Source organism: Gekko japonicus, unplaced genomic scaffold, assembly GCF_001447785.1.
Source record: "Gekko japonicus isolate JY-2015 unplaced genomic scaffold, Gekko_japonicus_V1.1 scaffold1352, whole genome shotgun sequence".
Taxonomy (NCBI): Eukaryota; Metazoa; Chordata; class Lepidosauria; order Squamata; family Gekkonidae; genus Gekko; species Gekko japonicus.
In genome coordinates, this window is record NW_015168691.1 from 108238 (window position 1) to 125793 (window position 17556).

Consider the following 17556-nt stretch of genomic DNA (forward strand, 5'->3'; position numbering starts at 1 on the left):
TGACCTTGGGCAAGCCATAGTTCTGATAAGAGCTGTTCTTGAAAAAAGAGCAGTTTCTGCCAAGAGCTCTCTCAGCCCCACCTAACCTCACAGGGTGTCTGTTGTGGGGAGGGGAAGGGAAAGGAGTTTGTAAGCCGCTCTGAGACACCTTTGGGTAGTGAAGGGCGGGGTATAAATCCAATCTCTTCTTCTTCTACTTCTACTTCTTGCAGCCACTCTTCTCACAGAAGACAGAACCCCTGATAAGACTTGCTACCAACACATGGGCACATATGAGAAGAAATGGTCTTGTGTGTTATGGTGTGATGCGTGTTATGGTGGTCCCAAACTATGAAGGGCCTCCAGGCTCTCAGAGGGAAAATGTGTATTCTTTTGTCAGTTCTTTGGGTTCCAGGTATGAACTAAAAAGGGGTTCCAGCCACTGTTCCCCCTAAGCTGAGTTAGTGTGAGCTAGCTCACCGTTTTTAGCCTTCAGCCCACACATTTTTGTGCTAGCTCAGGAAGGATGGCTCCCAGAGCAAATTAATTTTCAGGGTATGACCTTTCGAGAGCCAAGGACACCTCCCGTCGTCAGATACAAACCTCCGACTCTCGAAATCTCATACTCTGAAAAGGCTGGTCTCTTAAGGTGCTCCTTGACTTGAATCTAGCCCTCCTACTGCAGACTAACACGGTGGACCTCTGGAAATTATTTTCAGCAGTGTATCTTGCGAACAGATAACAGTACTTGTTTTTTTCCTACGTACCGACAGCTGAAGATGGACCTGATGCTGAAGCTGACCTTCCAGCTGTTCCTTGTGGGTTGGCACAATAGGGTGGGAGATGGGTGGAGGCTGAGTGGGCATGGTTGCCCCTTCAGGCCACTTGGGTCAGTTGTGCTGGGAAGACTCACTCAACGGGGCTCCGTTTCCCATATTTCTAGTGTTGATGTAGCGTTTGGGGCTGCATGGCAGGGAAGTAAACTTGCATTGGTCAGGCCGCACCTGGAGTATCGTGTGCAGTTCTGGAGGCCTCACTTCAAAAAGGATGTGGACGGCACAGAGTGGGTGCAGAGGAGAGCGGCGAGGACGATCGGGGGCCTGGAGACCAAACCCTGTGAGGAAAGGCTGAGGGACTTGGGAATGTTCAGTCTGGAGAAGAGGAGGTTGAGGGGGGACAGGGTGGCTCTCTTGAAGCATTTGAGGGGCTGTCACTTAGAAGAGGGCAGGGAGCTGTTCCTGTTGGCAGCAGAGGAGAGGATGCGCGATAATGGGTTTAAATAAAGGGCGGGAAGGTACCGGCTGGCTGGAAGTTAGGAAAAACTTTTTTACAGTAAGAGTTGTGCAACGGTGGGATCAGCTGCCTAGGGAGGTGGTGAGCGCCCCCTCACTGGCAGTCTTTAAGCAGCAGCTGGACAAATACTGGTCAGGGATGCTCTAGGCTGATCCTGCATTGAGCAGGAGGGTTGGGCTAGATGGCCTGTATGGCCCATTCCGACCCTGTGATCCTGTGATACTGTGAAATTGTGTATATGGAAAGAGGGAAAGGTCTGTGCTCCTGCAAGAGGAGAGTTAAAAGGATGATAAGTCCTTGTTTGGGTGGTCTCTGGAGGGCATAGCTGGAGCTGTCAGGGGCCAAAGAACCTCATCCTTGTGGCCTCAGACAGGCAGCAGAACAATGATGGGGAGAGTCTTGAGGAGATAATTCCAAGCCGCAGGTGACAAGTGCCGTTTTTATTTACCCCATCTATGCTTTGCCTCTCTCCCCAATGGGGGCCCAAAGTGGCAGTTACATTGTTGTCCTCTCCTCTATTTCATCCTCACAACAGCCCTGTGAGGTAGGTTAGGCAGAGAGTTGTGTGACTGGCCCAGGGTCACCCATCCAACTTCCACTGGGGATTTGAACCTGGTTCTCAGATGTAAAAAAAAAAAGACTCCTTGCAAGGAGAAAACTAGCTCATCAGGGATCAGTGCTCTCCCTCGCTCTTTTTCACTGATGAAGAATATTGAGAAATGTGATTTCTACCTTCCTTCCTTCGACATCAGCTTGTGCTCTTTTGCACATCTTTCCCGTTCATTTTGCTTCACGTGCAGCACCATCCATAGGATGCAGTGCCAGAGTACTCTGCATCATTCAAAAACTTCACAGCTCAAGGAGTTACATCTTGATTGTTTGGGGGGGGGGGTCCCGCTCCCCCTCTCTTTAGCAAGCAAAAGGCAATTACATTATGTATGGGTGCTTTTTTCCTGTAAAGGGTGGTAAAGCTCCCCCTAGTGCACAAGACCAAAAACTGCAGATCCAGACACAGTTTAGTTATCTAGACTTGCTCTGACCTGGATAGCCCAGGCAAGCCCGATCTCCTCAGATCATGGAAGCTAAGCAGAGTCAGCCCTGGTTAGTATTTGGATGGGAGACCTCCAAGGAAGCCCAGGGTTGCTATGCAGAGGCAGGCAATGGGAAACCACCTCTGAACGTCTCTTGCCCTGAAAACCCTACGGGGTTGTCAAAAGTCAGCTGAGGCTTTACGGCAAAAAAAGAAAGAAAAAGAATACCTATTTATTAATTTATTTCTATTACGGGACCAGCTGCCTTTGAGCTCCGCGCTCTCCACAAACCGTCAGTGGCCGCAGCCGTTCCATCTGGCGTTGACGTGTACATCCTCTAAAAGTTAGGGCCCAAATTTGCTTTGTTTTCCTCTCCTGTTCCTTTCCCTTTTACCTTTCATGCAATATGTATTTCATAGCAGGTGTTACTTGGGATTATCAACTGCCTTGAATGCGGCGGTGGAAAAGGGGGTAATGGAAACGTATCCAGGAAGTTAAAATAATGTGCTCTCCGAACAAAAATTTCAACAGAAGGTTCCGAGAGGCTTCTGGTATTCTATTTTAAGGGTCTGCATGCTTCCCCCCCCCTTTCTTCTTTTAGATGTGTACAAATATCAAATGTAGGAACTTGACAGGCAGCCAGCAGCCTTGATGAGGAACACAGCCTTCAGACTGGCTTGCAAACTTTTGCATCAGACGAGGTTTTTCTCCAGTACATCATGTTATGTCTTTGCACATTGCAATGCAGTAGGAGACTGGCACACTGGCATCTCCTAAAAGTCTGGCACGCAACGGTTTGTTTGTTTTTTCCTTTTGGCAGAAGCCTATATACCTGGATAGACGGCTGTACAGATAGACAGATATGAAAGCTGGTGTGGCATCAGCAGTTAGGGTGTCTGACTAGGATCCGGGAGAGCCGGGTTCAAATCCCCACTCCGCCATGGAAGGTTACTGGGTGACCTTCAGGCCTGTAACTATGGTGGGGCTTTGGGGGGCTCTGCCCCCTTTCTAAAAGGCACAGCCCCGCAAGAATTTCTCCTGTAAATGCTTTTTAAAAACATTTTTAAAAGGTGTGCGCTCCTTTAACCAGAGTGGGGTGCTGTAGTTGACTAATCCCCACAATGAGCACGGGGGTTGGAGTAGGTGACCTCTAGGGTCCCTTGTGTGTCAAGAAACTGGTCTCCTTTAAGGCAGTTTTTCTGCCTAAGTGTTAGCTTCCTTGACTATAGAAGTTATCACCCCCACCTGCCGGCTTGTTCTCAGAATTGCTGGCAGAAGGGATTAACTTGCAGCAGCTGAGAAGTGTCATCTAAAGTGGTTGGCAGCTTGCAGTTCAGAGCTCTATCCTGGTAACAGCTTTCTGTTGGCTAAACGGCTTTTCTTTCTGCACTGAGGACTTCAGCCCCACCAGAGAAATAATCGGCCCCCCAAGCCGCAAAATCCTGGCCACGGGCCCGGTGACCTTGGTCCAGTCACACACACTCAGCCTAACCTACCTCACAGGGCTGTTGTGAGGAGAGTAGAAGGATGTGAGCGGTTTTGGGTGCCCATTGGGGAGAACACAGCAGGATGCCCCAATCTGGATGGCCCAGGCTAGCTTGATGCCATCAGATCCCACCAGTTAATCATGGTTGGCCTTGATCAGTATTTGTATGGGAGACCACCAAGGAAGTCCGGGATTGCTACGCAGAAAAAGGCAATGGGAAAACCACATCTGTTTGTCTCTTGCCATGAAAGGCTTTTGGGGTCACCATAAGCTGGCTGCAATTTGATGGCACTTCACACACACACACAAAGTAAAGTGAAAAGTTTGGCCGCTCTCAAGGAAGCGAGAGGGATGATGGGCTAGTGTGTCGGAGTGGTGAGACAGGGATTTGGGAGACCTGAGCTTTGAATTCATCCAGTCTGCCATAAACTTTACTGGATGCCCTTTAGCCAATCACCCGTGCTCAGTCTAAGAGGGCTCTGCTAAGGATAATGTAAGGAAGTGAGAACCACTTATGCTGCTCAGAGCCAGTATGGTGTAGTGGTTAAGCGCAGCGGAAACTAATCTGGAGAACCGGGTTTGATTCCCCCCCCTCCTCCACATGCAGCCAGCCGGGTGACCTTGGGCCAGTCACAGTTCTCTCAGAGCTGATCCCTCAAGGGCAGTTCTCAAAAGAGCTCTCTCAGCCCCACCTACCTCTCAGCAATGTTCCCTCTAAGCTGTGGAGTCTTGTGAGCAGGAATTCCACTTTGTGAGCTACTGGCACTAAAGTTGTGAGTGAGTGATTTGGCTACTGCATAAATTAGTTTGCCCTGGAGCCCTCCTTCCCAAGCTGAGACGAAAATGTGTGAGCCGGAGGCTAGAAAACTGTGAGCTAGCTCACACTAACTCAGCTTAGAGGGAACACTGCCTCTCAGGGTGTTTGTTCTGGGGAGGGGAAGCGATTGTAAGCCGCTTTGAGACTCGTGAAGGGTGGGGGTATAAATCCGATCTCCTCTTCTCCTCCTCCACCTCCTCGGAGGAAGGGTGAGATGATATTTTGTTAGACAGGTCTGTTTTTCAGGCTCCATTCACAGGCACGTGTTCCAAGAGGCAGCAAGAGCTTTATGAGAACGCACCTCTCCAGTACTAAAAGAAGCTCCACTTTGTTTCTGGGCCCGCTTTGGGGTGCCAGCACTCGCATTTTGAAGCTCTAAAGGTTCTGGCACCAGAGATTCTTGAGGGCCGCTTACCCTCCTGTTCGAACTTGTGCAGGTGTCCAAATCATTTTCAGAACTGCTGTTCTGTACGCAAGACTGGTGTGGCTCCAAGGGAAGGGATTCCTTCTGTGGTGATGCCTTCTGCATAGACACACACCCGGGCACCCGTTCCCCGACTCTGCTGAGGTTTAGGTGCCCATGTGAAATTATCAGGCAGGTAGTTTTCTAGACAGCTGTATTAATTTTCCCTTCGTGAACTGCTTTTTAACCACTGCTATTGAGGACACTGAACTGCAGGCTGTGGAAGGTCAGTAGTTCAGCAGTTCGAGACCCGGGTGCCGCATGATGGAGTGAGCTCCCATCTCTAGCTCCAGTTCCTGCCAACCAAGCAGTTCGAAAGCAAGACATTGCAAGTAGATAAATAGGTACCACTTAGGTGGGAAGGTAACAGCGTTCCGTGCGCCTTGGTGTTTAGTCATGCCGGCCACATGACCACGGAAACGTCTTCAGACAGCGCTGGCTCTTCGGCTTTGAAACGGAGATGAGCACCGCAACCCTAGAGTTGGATTTGACTGGCTTTCGAGCAAGGGAACCTTTACCTTTACTTTATTGACGATTATGCCCTGACCTGGACGGCCCAGCCTAGCCCGATCTCGTCAAAGAAGCTGAGCCGGGTCGGCCCTGGTTAGTATTTGGATGAGAGACCAGCAAGGAAGTCCAGGGCCACCAGAGAAGGCAATGGCCAACCGCCTCCGTTAGCCTGTCGCCTTGAAAACCCTACATACGGGGTCACCATAAGTCAGCCGTGACTCGATAGTGGGGCGAAAATTGAATTGTATTTTAATTGCCTCATCAGTTCTCACAATTATCGGACATTTTGTAATTGCTATCGGTCTTGGGAGTTCTTCTGATTTTTTTTTTTTTAATGGTTTTGTTGAGTTGCCCGGGGGGACTTTTGTTATGAGACGGTCGGAAACGTCCGGGATAAATTTCCGCCCGGGGCATCGTTCTGACGTCTCTGCCTTCTCTACATTGTTCAGACCCAAAGCGGTCTAAAGCTGGCTCTGATCGGTTTTAACCCAGTTTAAGAGGCGGTCAGATGGCTGTACGCACAGGGAACATAGATGCTCCCGAGGCTCTGTCTTCCCGACTGCATGCCCCCTCCACCTGCCCCCCCCCAGCTGGAGTATTCGGCCTGACATCAGCTGTACTCCAAAGAACTGGATTGGCAGATGGGTCCATGCGGTCCTTTGGCCGACTGCTAAATATAAACCCACAAGCATAAGGCGGCGATACAAGAAGAAGAAGAAGAAGAAGAGATTGGATTTCTACCCCACCCTTCACTACCCAAAGGAGTCTCAGAGCGGCTTACAAACTCCTTTCCCTTCCCCTCCCCACAACAGACACCCTGTGAAGTAGGTGGGGCTGAGAGAGCTCTTGACAGAAACTGCTCTTTTTCAGGAACAGCTCTGACAGAACTATGGCTTGCCCAAGGTCATCCGGCCAGGTGCAAGTGGAGAAGTGGGGAATCAAACCCGGTTCTCCCAGATTAGAGTCCTTGCACTTAACCACTACACCAAACTGGGTCTCTGGTTAAGAGCAGATACACTCACCTCTGAGTAAACCTGCCCGAATGGGGATGCTGAAAAACAAATATCTGTGTGTCTCACAGCACTTCCCTCTTGTGCCTGTTGGTCTGGAAGTTCATCAGGCAGGCCTCGGAGCCAGCCACGTTTGGTCCCTTGCATCTCGCACCCGGCCGCCTCTCCTCTAGGCTGACTCGCTCTCTCTCAGACAAAAGTCTTCTCCTCCACGTTATGGGAAGACGTGGACCCAGCCCCTTTAGAGGGAGCCGGGCAGCGCTCTCATGGAGGCGGCAGAATCCGAGCATGGTGGTTGTGGTTAGCTCCCCAGGGCCAGCTAAGCCCTTGAACATTCAGAAATGCATGCCCTCAAAAGCCACAACTGTCGCTACGAGAACAGTGCCGTGTGAACATAAGAACATAAGAGACGCCAATGTTGGATCAGGCCAAAGGCCCATCCAGTCCAACACTCTGTCACACAGTGGCCAAAAATACCAGGTGCCATCAGAAGGTCCACCAGTGGGGCCAGGACATTAGAAGCCCTCCCACTGTTGCCCCCCCCAAGCACCAAGAAGACAGAGCATCACTTGCCCCAGAGCCCCTATCTATACCTTGTGGCTAATAGCCACTGATGGACCTCTGCTCCATATCCTTATACTAATACCCAAGTTGGAGAACATAAGAACATAAGAACATAAGAGATGCCAATGTTGGATCAGGCCAAAGGCCCATCCAGTCCAACACTCTGTATCCCACAGTGGCCAGAAATACCAGTGCCATCAGGAGGTCCACCAGTGGGGCCAGGACATTAGAAGCCCTCCCACTGTTGACCCCCCCCCCCCAAGCACCAAGATGACAGAGCATCACTTGCCCCAGAGCCCCTAGCTATACCTTGTGGCTAATAGCCACTGATGGACCTCTGCTCCATATGCTTATCTAATTCCCTTTTGAAGCCGTCCATGCTTGTAGCTGCCACCACTTCCTGTGGCAGTGAATTCCAAGTGTTAATCCCTCTTTGGGTGAAGAAGTACTTCCTTTTATCCGTTCTAACCCGACCGCTCAGCAATTTCATGGAGTGCCCACGGGTTCTTGTATTGTGAGAAAGGGAGAAAAGTACCTCTTTCTCTACCTGCTCCATCCCATGCATAATCTTATAAACCTCAATCATGTCACCCCTCAGTCGTCGTTTCTCCAAGCTAAAGAGCCCTAAGCGCTTTAACCTTTCCTCATAGGGAAAGTGTTCCAACCCTTTTATCATTCTAGTTGCCCTTTTCTGCATTTTTTCCAAAGCTATAATATCCTTTTTAAGGTGTGGTGCCCAGAACTGCACACAGTATTCCAGATGAGGTCGCACCATTGATTTATATAGGGGCATTTTGTGGAATCCTGTGAAGAAGGGAGGCGTGATCCTGAGAGCTGCTCGCATGCAAAGGGCAGCAGCTCCGGAAGCCGAAGCCGCGGCTCAGTGTGTTAAGGCGGCCGCTGTGCTTACGGAAGTCCCGGGTTCGGCCTTTGCCATCTTCAGCAAAAAGAACTAGGGAGTTGACAATGTGAAAGCCGTTGACCCGAGACCTTGCAGAACTGCCTCCAGTCAGAATAGAAAATGATAATGGTCTGATTCAGGTTTATGTCTGACTCGGGGAAAGACGGTGTGGTCTGACTCAGGATAAGGCCGTAAGAGATCAAAGCCCGCTTTTGCCATCTTCAGCCTCTTGCTGAGTCTACCTACAGCTCTGTGTGAGAGCCAGCATGCTGTAGTAAGGCGTAAGAGCAGCAGACCCTACTCTGGAGGAACTGGGTTTGGTTCCCCATTCCTCCTCCACATGAAGCCTGCTGGGTGACCTTGGGCCAGTCACAATGCTCTCAGAACTCTTTCAGCCCCATCTCCCTCACAAGGGTGCCTGTTGTAGGGAGAGGAATGGAAGGTGATTGTCAGCTGCTGGGAGACTCCTTAAGGTAGAGAAAAGTGGGGTATAAAAACCAACTCTTCTTTTTCCTTTCGCTGGGAGGGAAGGGAAAGCCTTGAATCTCAATCACAGCATCAGCAGGTGTAAGAGACCACTGTATGCTCAGAGGTGTGTGTGTTGTGTGTTGTCAAGTAGCTTACAGCTGACGGCATCCCGATGAATGAAAGACCTCCAAAACATCCTGTCATTAATCGCCTTGCTGAGGTCTTGCAAACAGAGGGATGTGGTTTCCGTTACTGTGTCAGTCCATCTCATGTTGGGTATTCCTCTTTTCCTACCACCTTCAGCTTTTCCTAGTTTTCCTGTGACTCTTGTCTTCTCATGACGTGACCAAAGTACAGTAGCCTTTGTTGTTGTTGTTCAGTCGCAAAGTCGAGTCCAACTCTTCGCGACCCCATGGACCACATCACGCCAGGCCCTCCTGTCTTCCGTCGTCCTCCAGAGTTTGCGTTATTTCATGTTCGTTGCCTCGAGAACACTATCTAACCATCTCATCCTCTGCCATCCCCTTCTTCTTTGACCTTCAGTTTTTCCCAGCATCAGGGTCTTCTCCAGTGAGTGCTCCCTTCTCATTTGGTGGCCAAAGTCTTTGAGCTTCAGCTTCTGTATCTGGCCTTCCAGGGAACAGTCAGGGTTGATTTCTTTTAGGATTGACTGATTCAATCTCCTTGCAGTCCAGGGGACTCTCAACAGTCTTCTCCAGCAACATAATTCAAAAGAATCTATTATTCGGCACTCGGCCTTCCTTATAGTCCAGTTCTTGCAGCCATACATTACTACTGTAAATACCATTGCTTTGACCATATGGACTTTTGTTGGCAGGGTGATGTCTCTACTTTTTATTATGCTGTCTAGGTTTGCCATCACTTTCCTCCCAAGGAGCAGGCGTCTTTTAATTTCATGGCTGCAGTCACCATCTGCAGCGATCTGGGATCCCAGGAACGTGAATTCTGTCACTGCTTCCATGACAATAGCCTTAGTTTAGTCATTTTAGGTTCTGGGGAGAGCTTAGGCTTGATTTGTCCTAAAACCCATTTATTTGTCTTTCTGATGTTCCAGGGTATCCGTAAAACTTTCTCCCAACACCTGCATGCTCATATTAACATTTAATTTCTGTCAGATGGTTTGGGGAGACAGTCTGAAAATGGGTTCTGAACATAGATAAGGAACCAGATAAGAAACAGAGAAATGCCCAGGTTCCAATCTTACCTCTGTCTCAAACACAGCAGGTAGCCTTAGGCCAGTGGTCTGGGCGTAGGACCCATCTTTAACCCACAGGTACCCACTGAGTAGTGGGAGGGGCCTCGGCGGGGTACAGTGCCCGGGAGTTCACCCTCCAAAGCAGCCATTTTCTCCAGGGAACTGATCTCTGTTGTCTGGGGGTTGGTTGTAATTCTGGGAGATCTCCAGGTGGGATTCCATTGAAATTACTGAGCTGTGCCTATGTTGTTTTGGAAATCGGGTTCCATTTAACCAGCCGCTGTTGAAGAGAATTGAATCGTCTCGATTTATACCTGGGAGAGACGTACGGCTGCTATTCTTTCCCCGGAGGGCGTCTACCACTATTTCTTTCTATCTGGAGGTCTATGGACACTGTTAATTTATGAGATTATAGAGGAACCTGCTGTTGGACTTGAACAAGTTCCTGCCTTGCTAATAGTATATAGTTGTTGTGAGCAATTTGTTGGATATATGTGTATATATTTCATTGGGTTATGATGTTCCCTCTAAGCTGTAGAGTCCTGTGAGCAAAAATTCTACTTTGTGAGCTACTGGCATTAAAGTTGTGAGCAGGTGATTTGGCTACTGCATAAATTAGTGTGTTCTGGAGCCCTCCTTCCTGAGCCAAGACAAAAAGCTGTGAGCCGGAGGCTAAAAAACTGTGAGCTAGCTCACACTAACTCAGCTTAGAGGGAACACTGGTTATGACCACTAACCCATCTTTGTACTTGAATGAAATATATAGTTTGTAACACATATTGTTGTGAATTGTTGATGGTCTTCCCTTGGTGGATGTTATTTGTGGTCCCACCTGGAGATTGGCAACCCTGCTCAGAGCCAGTTCAGACTTCAGGCACAACCATGGCTTATTTTAAGAAGAAGAGTTGGTTTTATACCCCACTCTTCACTAGCCGAAGGAGTCTTAGAGCGGCTTACAATCACCTTCCTTCCTCTCCCCTCCTCCCTTTAACTATTGTTTGTGAAGCCAGGGTTCGGCTCACACACGATTGGTTTGAAAAAGTGTGCATTGCACACGAAAGCTCATGCCTTGAATAAACCTTTGTTGGTCTTAAGGGTGCCACTGGATTCTGAATTGGTTTGCTCCAGGAAACTCCAGTTGCATCTTTCCCCCACCTCTGAAGCAACAACTTTGCCATCCAAGCATGTGTTGAGGTGAAGGTAGCACCAGGGAATAGGTCAGATAAAATCATAACCAAGTATGGTTTGCCAACGCTGGGCTGGAGATATAGGGCTGTAACCTAGGGAGGGTGGGGTTTCAGGAGAGGAGGGACCTCAGCAGATACGTGATGCCGTAGAGTCCACCTTCCGAAGCAGCCATGTCCTCCAGGAGAACTGGTTTGTGTAGTCTTGGGATCAGCTGCCATTCCAGAAGAACTCCAGGCCCCACTGGTACTGGAGGGAGTCGATAAAAACTGTGGCTAATCAACCCATGTCAAACCATTCAGATCCTGGCTTACCATATGCCAATCAGGGGTCATTTCCTGCAGGAGCGCACAGGAGCGGAGCTCCGGCAGTAAATAGCCCAGGGGGTGGGCACATGCAAGAAGCCCCACCCCCTGCTCCCATCAGCCCTCAGTCAGAGCAAGAAGCAGCCAGGTAAGTTGCAGAGGGCCCCCCCCGGCCCCCCGGTTTAAAACAGTGGCACCTTTAAGACCCAAGTTTTATTCAGGTACAAGCTCTCCCTCCTCTGCGGGGACAGATCTGCACCCCCCCACACACAATAGCTATCAATCCAAAACAGTCCAGGCGAGCCTGAGCGGTGGGTGTTGCCTTCTGACACACTTCTGGTGATGTCAAGGGGTGTGGCATGGGCAAATGTTATGCTAATGAGCTCCTGCACCTCTTTTTCTACGAAATGACCCCTGCAATTAACCACTACTAGTGCACTAGCCCATGGCTGAATCGTCACACTAATCCTAGGTTTATAGCCTGAGGATCCGTTCCACTATGGGCGAAGCTTTCCTCCCATATGAGGAACATTCCCCCGACCGGAGTTCGGGGGGGGGGGTGCCAGAACTCCCGAGAGGGTTTCAATCTGTGTACTGAAAACTCGGGACTGCGGTGGCTCAGAGGTTAAGACACTGAGCTGCAGACAGGAAGGTCTGTAGTTTGGCAGTTCGAGACCCGAATGCCGCATGACGGAGTGAGCTCCCGTCTCTGGCCCCGGCTCCTGACAACCTAGCCGTTCGAAAGCAAGACATTGCAAGTAGATAAATAGGTACCTGTTCAGTGGGAAGGTAACAGCGTTCCATGTGCCTCGGCATTTAGTCATGCCGGCCACATGACCATGGAGAAGTCTTCGAACAGTGCTGGCTCTTCGGCTTGGAAATGGAGATGAGCACCACCCCCTAGAGTCGGATTCGACTAACTTTCAAGCAAAGGAAACCTTTACTGAAAACTCATGAACTTGTAAACATTTTTAAAAGAATTTTGTCGAAGAGGTTCCAGAACTCCATTCCGGCTCATTCCCCAGGAAAAAAAGCCCTGCCCCCGATACATGAGACTCCTCCCCCAGACTCCTTGTACCAGAAGAAAGCACTGCCGTTCGCGGGTCAGATCCACAGGATCCAACCCACAGTTAAATGAAATCGTGGCTTCCTGTGACTTCTGAACTGAGCTCGTTGTATTGCTGGCGTCACTCCAGTGTTGCAACTGAATTAATATGCCGTATGAAATCAACTTTGGCAGTCCATTATCGCTCTCTCCTTATCTTCTATGTAGTCTTTCTGAGACAAGGTTTGCTATAAAAGAGGGGGAAGGAGGGAAAGCATCGGGGCCATCTCATTTCCATATAAATCACTTCTTCTCCCTTCCCCTCCCCCTCCCCCACCTGCCAGTGGCAGAACTGCCTTTAGGTTTGTATGCAGAGTCGGAGAATTCGGATATCAGGGTAGAATGGATTTGGGAGGCATTTTATCCCGCATACACGGCCATTACAATCATTATGCATTTGTGCCATGATTTTAGCCTCTCCTTGACTCCTTTATCAGGAGCTGCGGTGGCTCAAGTGGTTAAGACGCTGAACTGCGGGCTGTGGAAGGTCAGTAGTTCAGCAGTTCGAGACCCCCGAGTTGCCGCATGATGGAGTGAGCTCCCGTCTCTAAATGGCTGGAATGAACCTAGGCATGTGCTTGGGCAAGGGGGTGAGGTTGCTGTAGCAAGCCTTGGGGCCCAGGCTGTGCTCATCCTTCAGAAATGGAAATGCAGAAGCCTCTCTCCGTGCAGTCTGGAATCCTGAAAAGGTAGGGCTTCTAATCATAAGAGCGTCAGAAGACCCCTGCTGGACCAGATCAGTGAGGGTCCATCTAGTCCAGCATCCTGTCTCACACAGTGGCCGACCAGTTCCTTCCGAGGACCAACAACAGGGCATGAAGGCCAAGGCCTTGCGTCCTGGCACCAGTATTCAAAGATTTATTCTCTATATACATGGAAGTTCCCTTTAGAAGAGAAGAGTTGGTTTTTATGCCCCACTTTTCTCTACCCGAAGGTTTCTCAAAGCAGCTTGCAATCACCTTCCCTTCCTCTCCCCATGATAGGTGGGGCTGAGAGAGCTCTGAGAGAACTGTGACTGGCCCAAGGTCACCCAGTTGGCTTCATGTGGAGGAAGAGTGGGGAATCAAACCTGGTTCTCCAGATTACAGTCCGCCGCTCTTAACTGCTACACCACACTGGCTCTCATGGTGACCCAAGGTCAACATGGATAGTAGGTACTAGAGATGTAAAATTTCCGGAAATTTTGAAGCTCAGAAAAAAACCCGGGTTTTTTTCGGGGGGAAACAGAATTTTTCGGAAAAATTGAAAAAAATGCTACATTAGCATTTCTTTTGTCTTTTCTAGGTTGAAAGTCATTCTCTTACTTTAGGAACATAAAATATGACTATGGACATTTTTACTTGGCATGAAATTATCACAACTAGCATATTAAAAATATAGTGTATCCAAACAATTATTACAAACAGAATACCCACCCACATGCAAAAACAAAACTGAAACTTTTTTATTTTCTTCTGACAATCGCACCTCCTAAAGGAAGAAATGCATCTTGTTCTTGCATTGGAGAGTTCAGTTTGTAACCTAGGACTTGCTTGTCCTCAGTGCACAGAAATTAGATCAATCTGATACCATATATATATATATATATAATTAGAAATGATTTGGAAAATATTTGAACACCTTGTCTTTTTATTTTATTCATCATGTTGAAATAAAATGTTCCATAATCTTTTCTTTTCTTTTCTTTTTTCAATTTTTTGGAAAAAAACAAAAAAGCTTCAAGAAAAAAACAGGGGAAAAACCGTTTTTTTCCGAATTTTTCCGTTTTTTTTCCAGGCCTTCACATCTCTAGTAGGTACTAATAGACCTATCCTCCATTAATCTGTCTAACCCCCTTTGAAAGTCTGTGGCCATCACTACATCCTCTGGCAGCAGATTCCACCTTTTAATCACTCTCTGTGTAAAGAGGTATTTCCTCTTGTCCATCCTGAACCTGCTGCCCATCAGCTTCATTGGATGCCATCAAGTTCTAGTATTTTGGGAGAGAGAGAAAAGGCCCTCTTTGTCAACTCTCTCCTCCCAGGCATAATTCTATAAACCTCTAGCATGTCCCCTTTTAAGTCATTTCTTTTCTAAACAGAGAGAACTGTGTTCATGAATTTCTGATAGGGTTGTCAGCTCTGGGTTGGGAAATACCTGGAGACTTAGGGGGTGCAGCCTGAAGATGGCGGACTTTGGGGAGGGGAAGGGGTCCAATGGGATAGAATGCCATAGAATCTGCCTTCCAAAGCAGCCATTTTCTCCAGGTGAACTGATCTCTGTCCCAGGAGACCCCAGGAGATCTCCAGCTACTACCTGCAGGCTGGCAATACTAATTTCTGTTACCATTATAGTGAGACACGAGCAGGGAAGGATGTGTTCTTCAGAGCTTCTAATTTTGAGAGTAATTTTCTTCTCCTGCTTAATTTTATTGATTTCTGTGGGGATTTTTTTGTGCCCCTGCGTTTCTAAAGGTCTTTGAAGGGGAAACAGAGCTCCCCCCGGCTTGGGGGGGGGAACGACAAGAAATCGATCAAAGGTCAAAAGCAAGGCCTAGTCTTCAGGCTGTACAGGCCTCGATTGCTATAATGGAGAGTCAAGAAAATCCCGTGGAGGTTTCCAAATCGCTAACTTTTGTTGAGGACACCAGAGGGAAAGTCCAGAAGCCCCAAGGGAAGGAGTGCAGTGTAGGGTTGCCAAACCCCCCCCCATTTTGCCAGGGGTCCCCCGTTTTGGGGGGGTCTACCCGGCCCCGGCCAGATGGCCGGCGGGGGAAGCCCCGCCCCAACACCCACCCACCCTTCTCCCTTTAAGTGTGTGAAACCCGTGTTTCCTCCCAAGCCCCAAGGAAATGCCAGCTTCGTGCTCTTAAAAGGGAAACGCGGCTGCTCTTAAAGGGGAAACGCCGGCTCCTGCATTTAAAAGGGAAACGCTGGCTCCTGCATTTAAAAGGGAAACGCCGGCTCCTTTAAGTGCAGGCAGGGAACTGCCGTTCTGGAGATCCAACACGCGGGCGGGCAGGTGGGGCGGCGGACATCCCCAACGTGACGTCATCACGTCGGGGATGCCCCGCCCCCTCCAGGAACGCCCCCAAAGTCCCCCACTGGGGGTGGAAGATGGACTTGGCAACCCTACACTCCCCCTCAGCTCCCTTGTGTATCAAAGTAGAGACATACAGAGGAAATTTCATTTTTGGTGCCTTTCATCTTTCCCGTTCAGTTAGCCACTATGGTCCCCTCAGAATATGATCTCTGAACTCCAGAAGAACTAGTTGACAAACTTCGTTTGGCATCCCTTAAGCAGGCCCCTTCTCTGAGTCTTTCATATGAGCATGTTGAGAATATTGGCCTACCTTGCAGGTCTGCTACAAGAATTATCTGAAACATAAGTACTTGAAGCACGTTGAATATTTGAAGCATGCTGTGTAAATGCTTTGATTTTATACATTCATTACGGTTGAAGGGTGAAAGAAAGCGGCTCTGTACTGAAGGAAATCTCAAACCTTTTCTTGTTCTTTTCAACTTTAGGAAGGAAGCTTGTGGCCTTCAGAAAGCACAGTGTCCGGAAATGGTGTAACGGAGGTAAGGAGCACATTGAAAATGTGCCCAATGTGCCGCTTGTGGGCTTGCATATGAAATGCCTGTAGGTTGCCAACCCAGTAGCTGGCACCCAGCGGACAGAGTCATTGTGGGTCAATGGTAGAATAGGTTCTTGGCATGCAGAATATCCCAGGTTCGATACTCAGTGTCTCCAGTTAAAAGGATCGAGCAGGAGGTGATGTGAACAACCTCTACCCTGGAGAGCTGCTACCTCTATGAGTAGACAATACTGACCTTAATGGAGAAATAGCCTGATTCAGCATAAGGCAGCTTGATGTGTTCATATCTGTGTTTGTGTGAAATTGGGGGGGGGGCATGGTTACACATGATGATGTCGATTCTAGGAAAAACGTGTAACTGCTCTAGGAGTCACTGGAAGCTCTGTGGTAAACCATAGAATTCCTGGCAGTTTTTAGAAAAGCACAATGTCACTTCTGGGTTTTTCACTGGAAGCGAAATTAAGTTGCATGTGATGATGGCAATTTTTTATTTAAAAAAAACTTCTCCCTCTGCTTGAAGGAGCAGTGGCAGGAAGCACAGCTTGCCAGCAACCGTAAATCCCTGAAAGTCACGTCTCTGCCTTCTCTTCTTTCCAGCAGCAGGTCTACACACCGAGACCGACGGACAGGCTAGCAGTTCCATCCTTCTTGCAGAGGGACCGTTTCAACCGATTCCAGCCGACCTACCCTTATATGCAGCACGAAATTGACCTGCCACCCACCATCTCTCTATCAGATGGGGAAGAGCCCCCTCCTTACCAGGGGCCCTGCACACTGCAGCTCCGGGATCCAGAGCAGCAGATGGAACTCAACAGGGAGTCGGTCCGAGCGCCTCCCAACCGAACCATCTTCGACAGTGACCTGATAGATAACTCAGTGTACGGCGGGCCTTGCCCTCCCAGCAGCAATTCGGGCATCAGCGCAACCTGTTACGGGAGCAACGGCAGGATGGAAGGCCCGCCCCCCACATACAGTGAGGTCATAGGTCATTTCCCCGGCTCGACGTTTTACCAGCACCAGCAGAATAACAGTGGGATGCCTTCAATACTGGAGGGCGGCCGGCTCCACCCTTCGTCTCAAATCAGTAGCCTCGAGAGCACAACGGGATGGAACAAAGATAAAGAGAAACAAAAAGGCCACCCCTTTTAAATAGAAACAAAAAACACTCTGCACTTCTTGTTGACTGGAGGGGGGAACGATATCGAGAGAAGGGGAAATGGGTGCACAGAACAAAAAAACGCCCTTCTCCGCTCTTGTGTAGTATAAATATTTACATGTTATGTTTGGTCTGAATGCACAAACGCCAACAAAGCTTGCAAAAAAAAAACACGTTTCTTTGTTGAGCTCTGTCTAGAATTTTTTTAATTTTTTTAAATGAAATCTACAGCGGTCCTCTTATATTTTTTTCCCTTCCTTGCCCCCTTCATTTTGTTTCTAGTTGAGCTGCGTGTGCGAATGCTACATTTTTTGTTGTTTATTTCACTTAACTTTAAAGACGAAAAATATTTGCACAAAAAACACATTTGTTTAAAGATCTGCAAAATATAAATATATATATATAAATATATATTAAAATTAAGAGAAACTGTATGTGTGTTTGGGGAAGCTGGAGTATTTTTATATTAGAAGAGGCCTATTGAGAAAAA

The 17556-nt window shown here is 48.6% G+C and overlaps 1 protein-coding gene across 1 annotated transcript in view; it reads left to right on the forward strand.

The window, feature by feature from the left end:
* The window catches only part of LOC107114037 (protein TMEPAI-like), a 112864-nt gene extending 95512 nt beyond the window's left edge, over positions 1 to 17352 (forward strand). Inside the window, 2 exon segments of the mRNA XM_015415457.1 lie at positions 15840 to 15893; positions 16508 to 17352. Of these exon segments, the coding sequence (XP_015270943.1) occupies positions 15840 to 15893; positions 16508 to 17059 (606 nt within the window). The 3' untranslated portion in view covers positions 17060 to 17352.
* Positions 17353 to 17556: the final 204 nt, after the last annotated feature.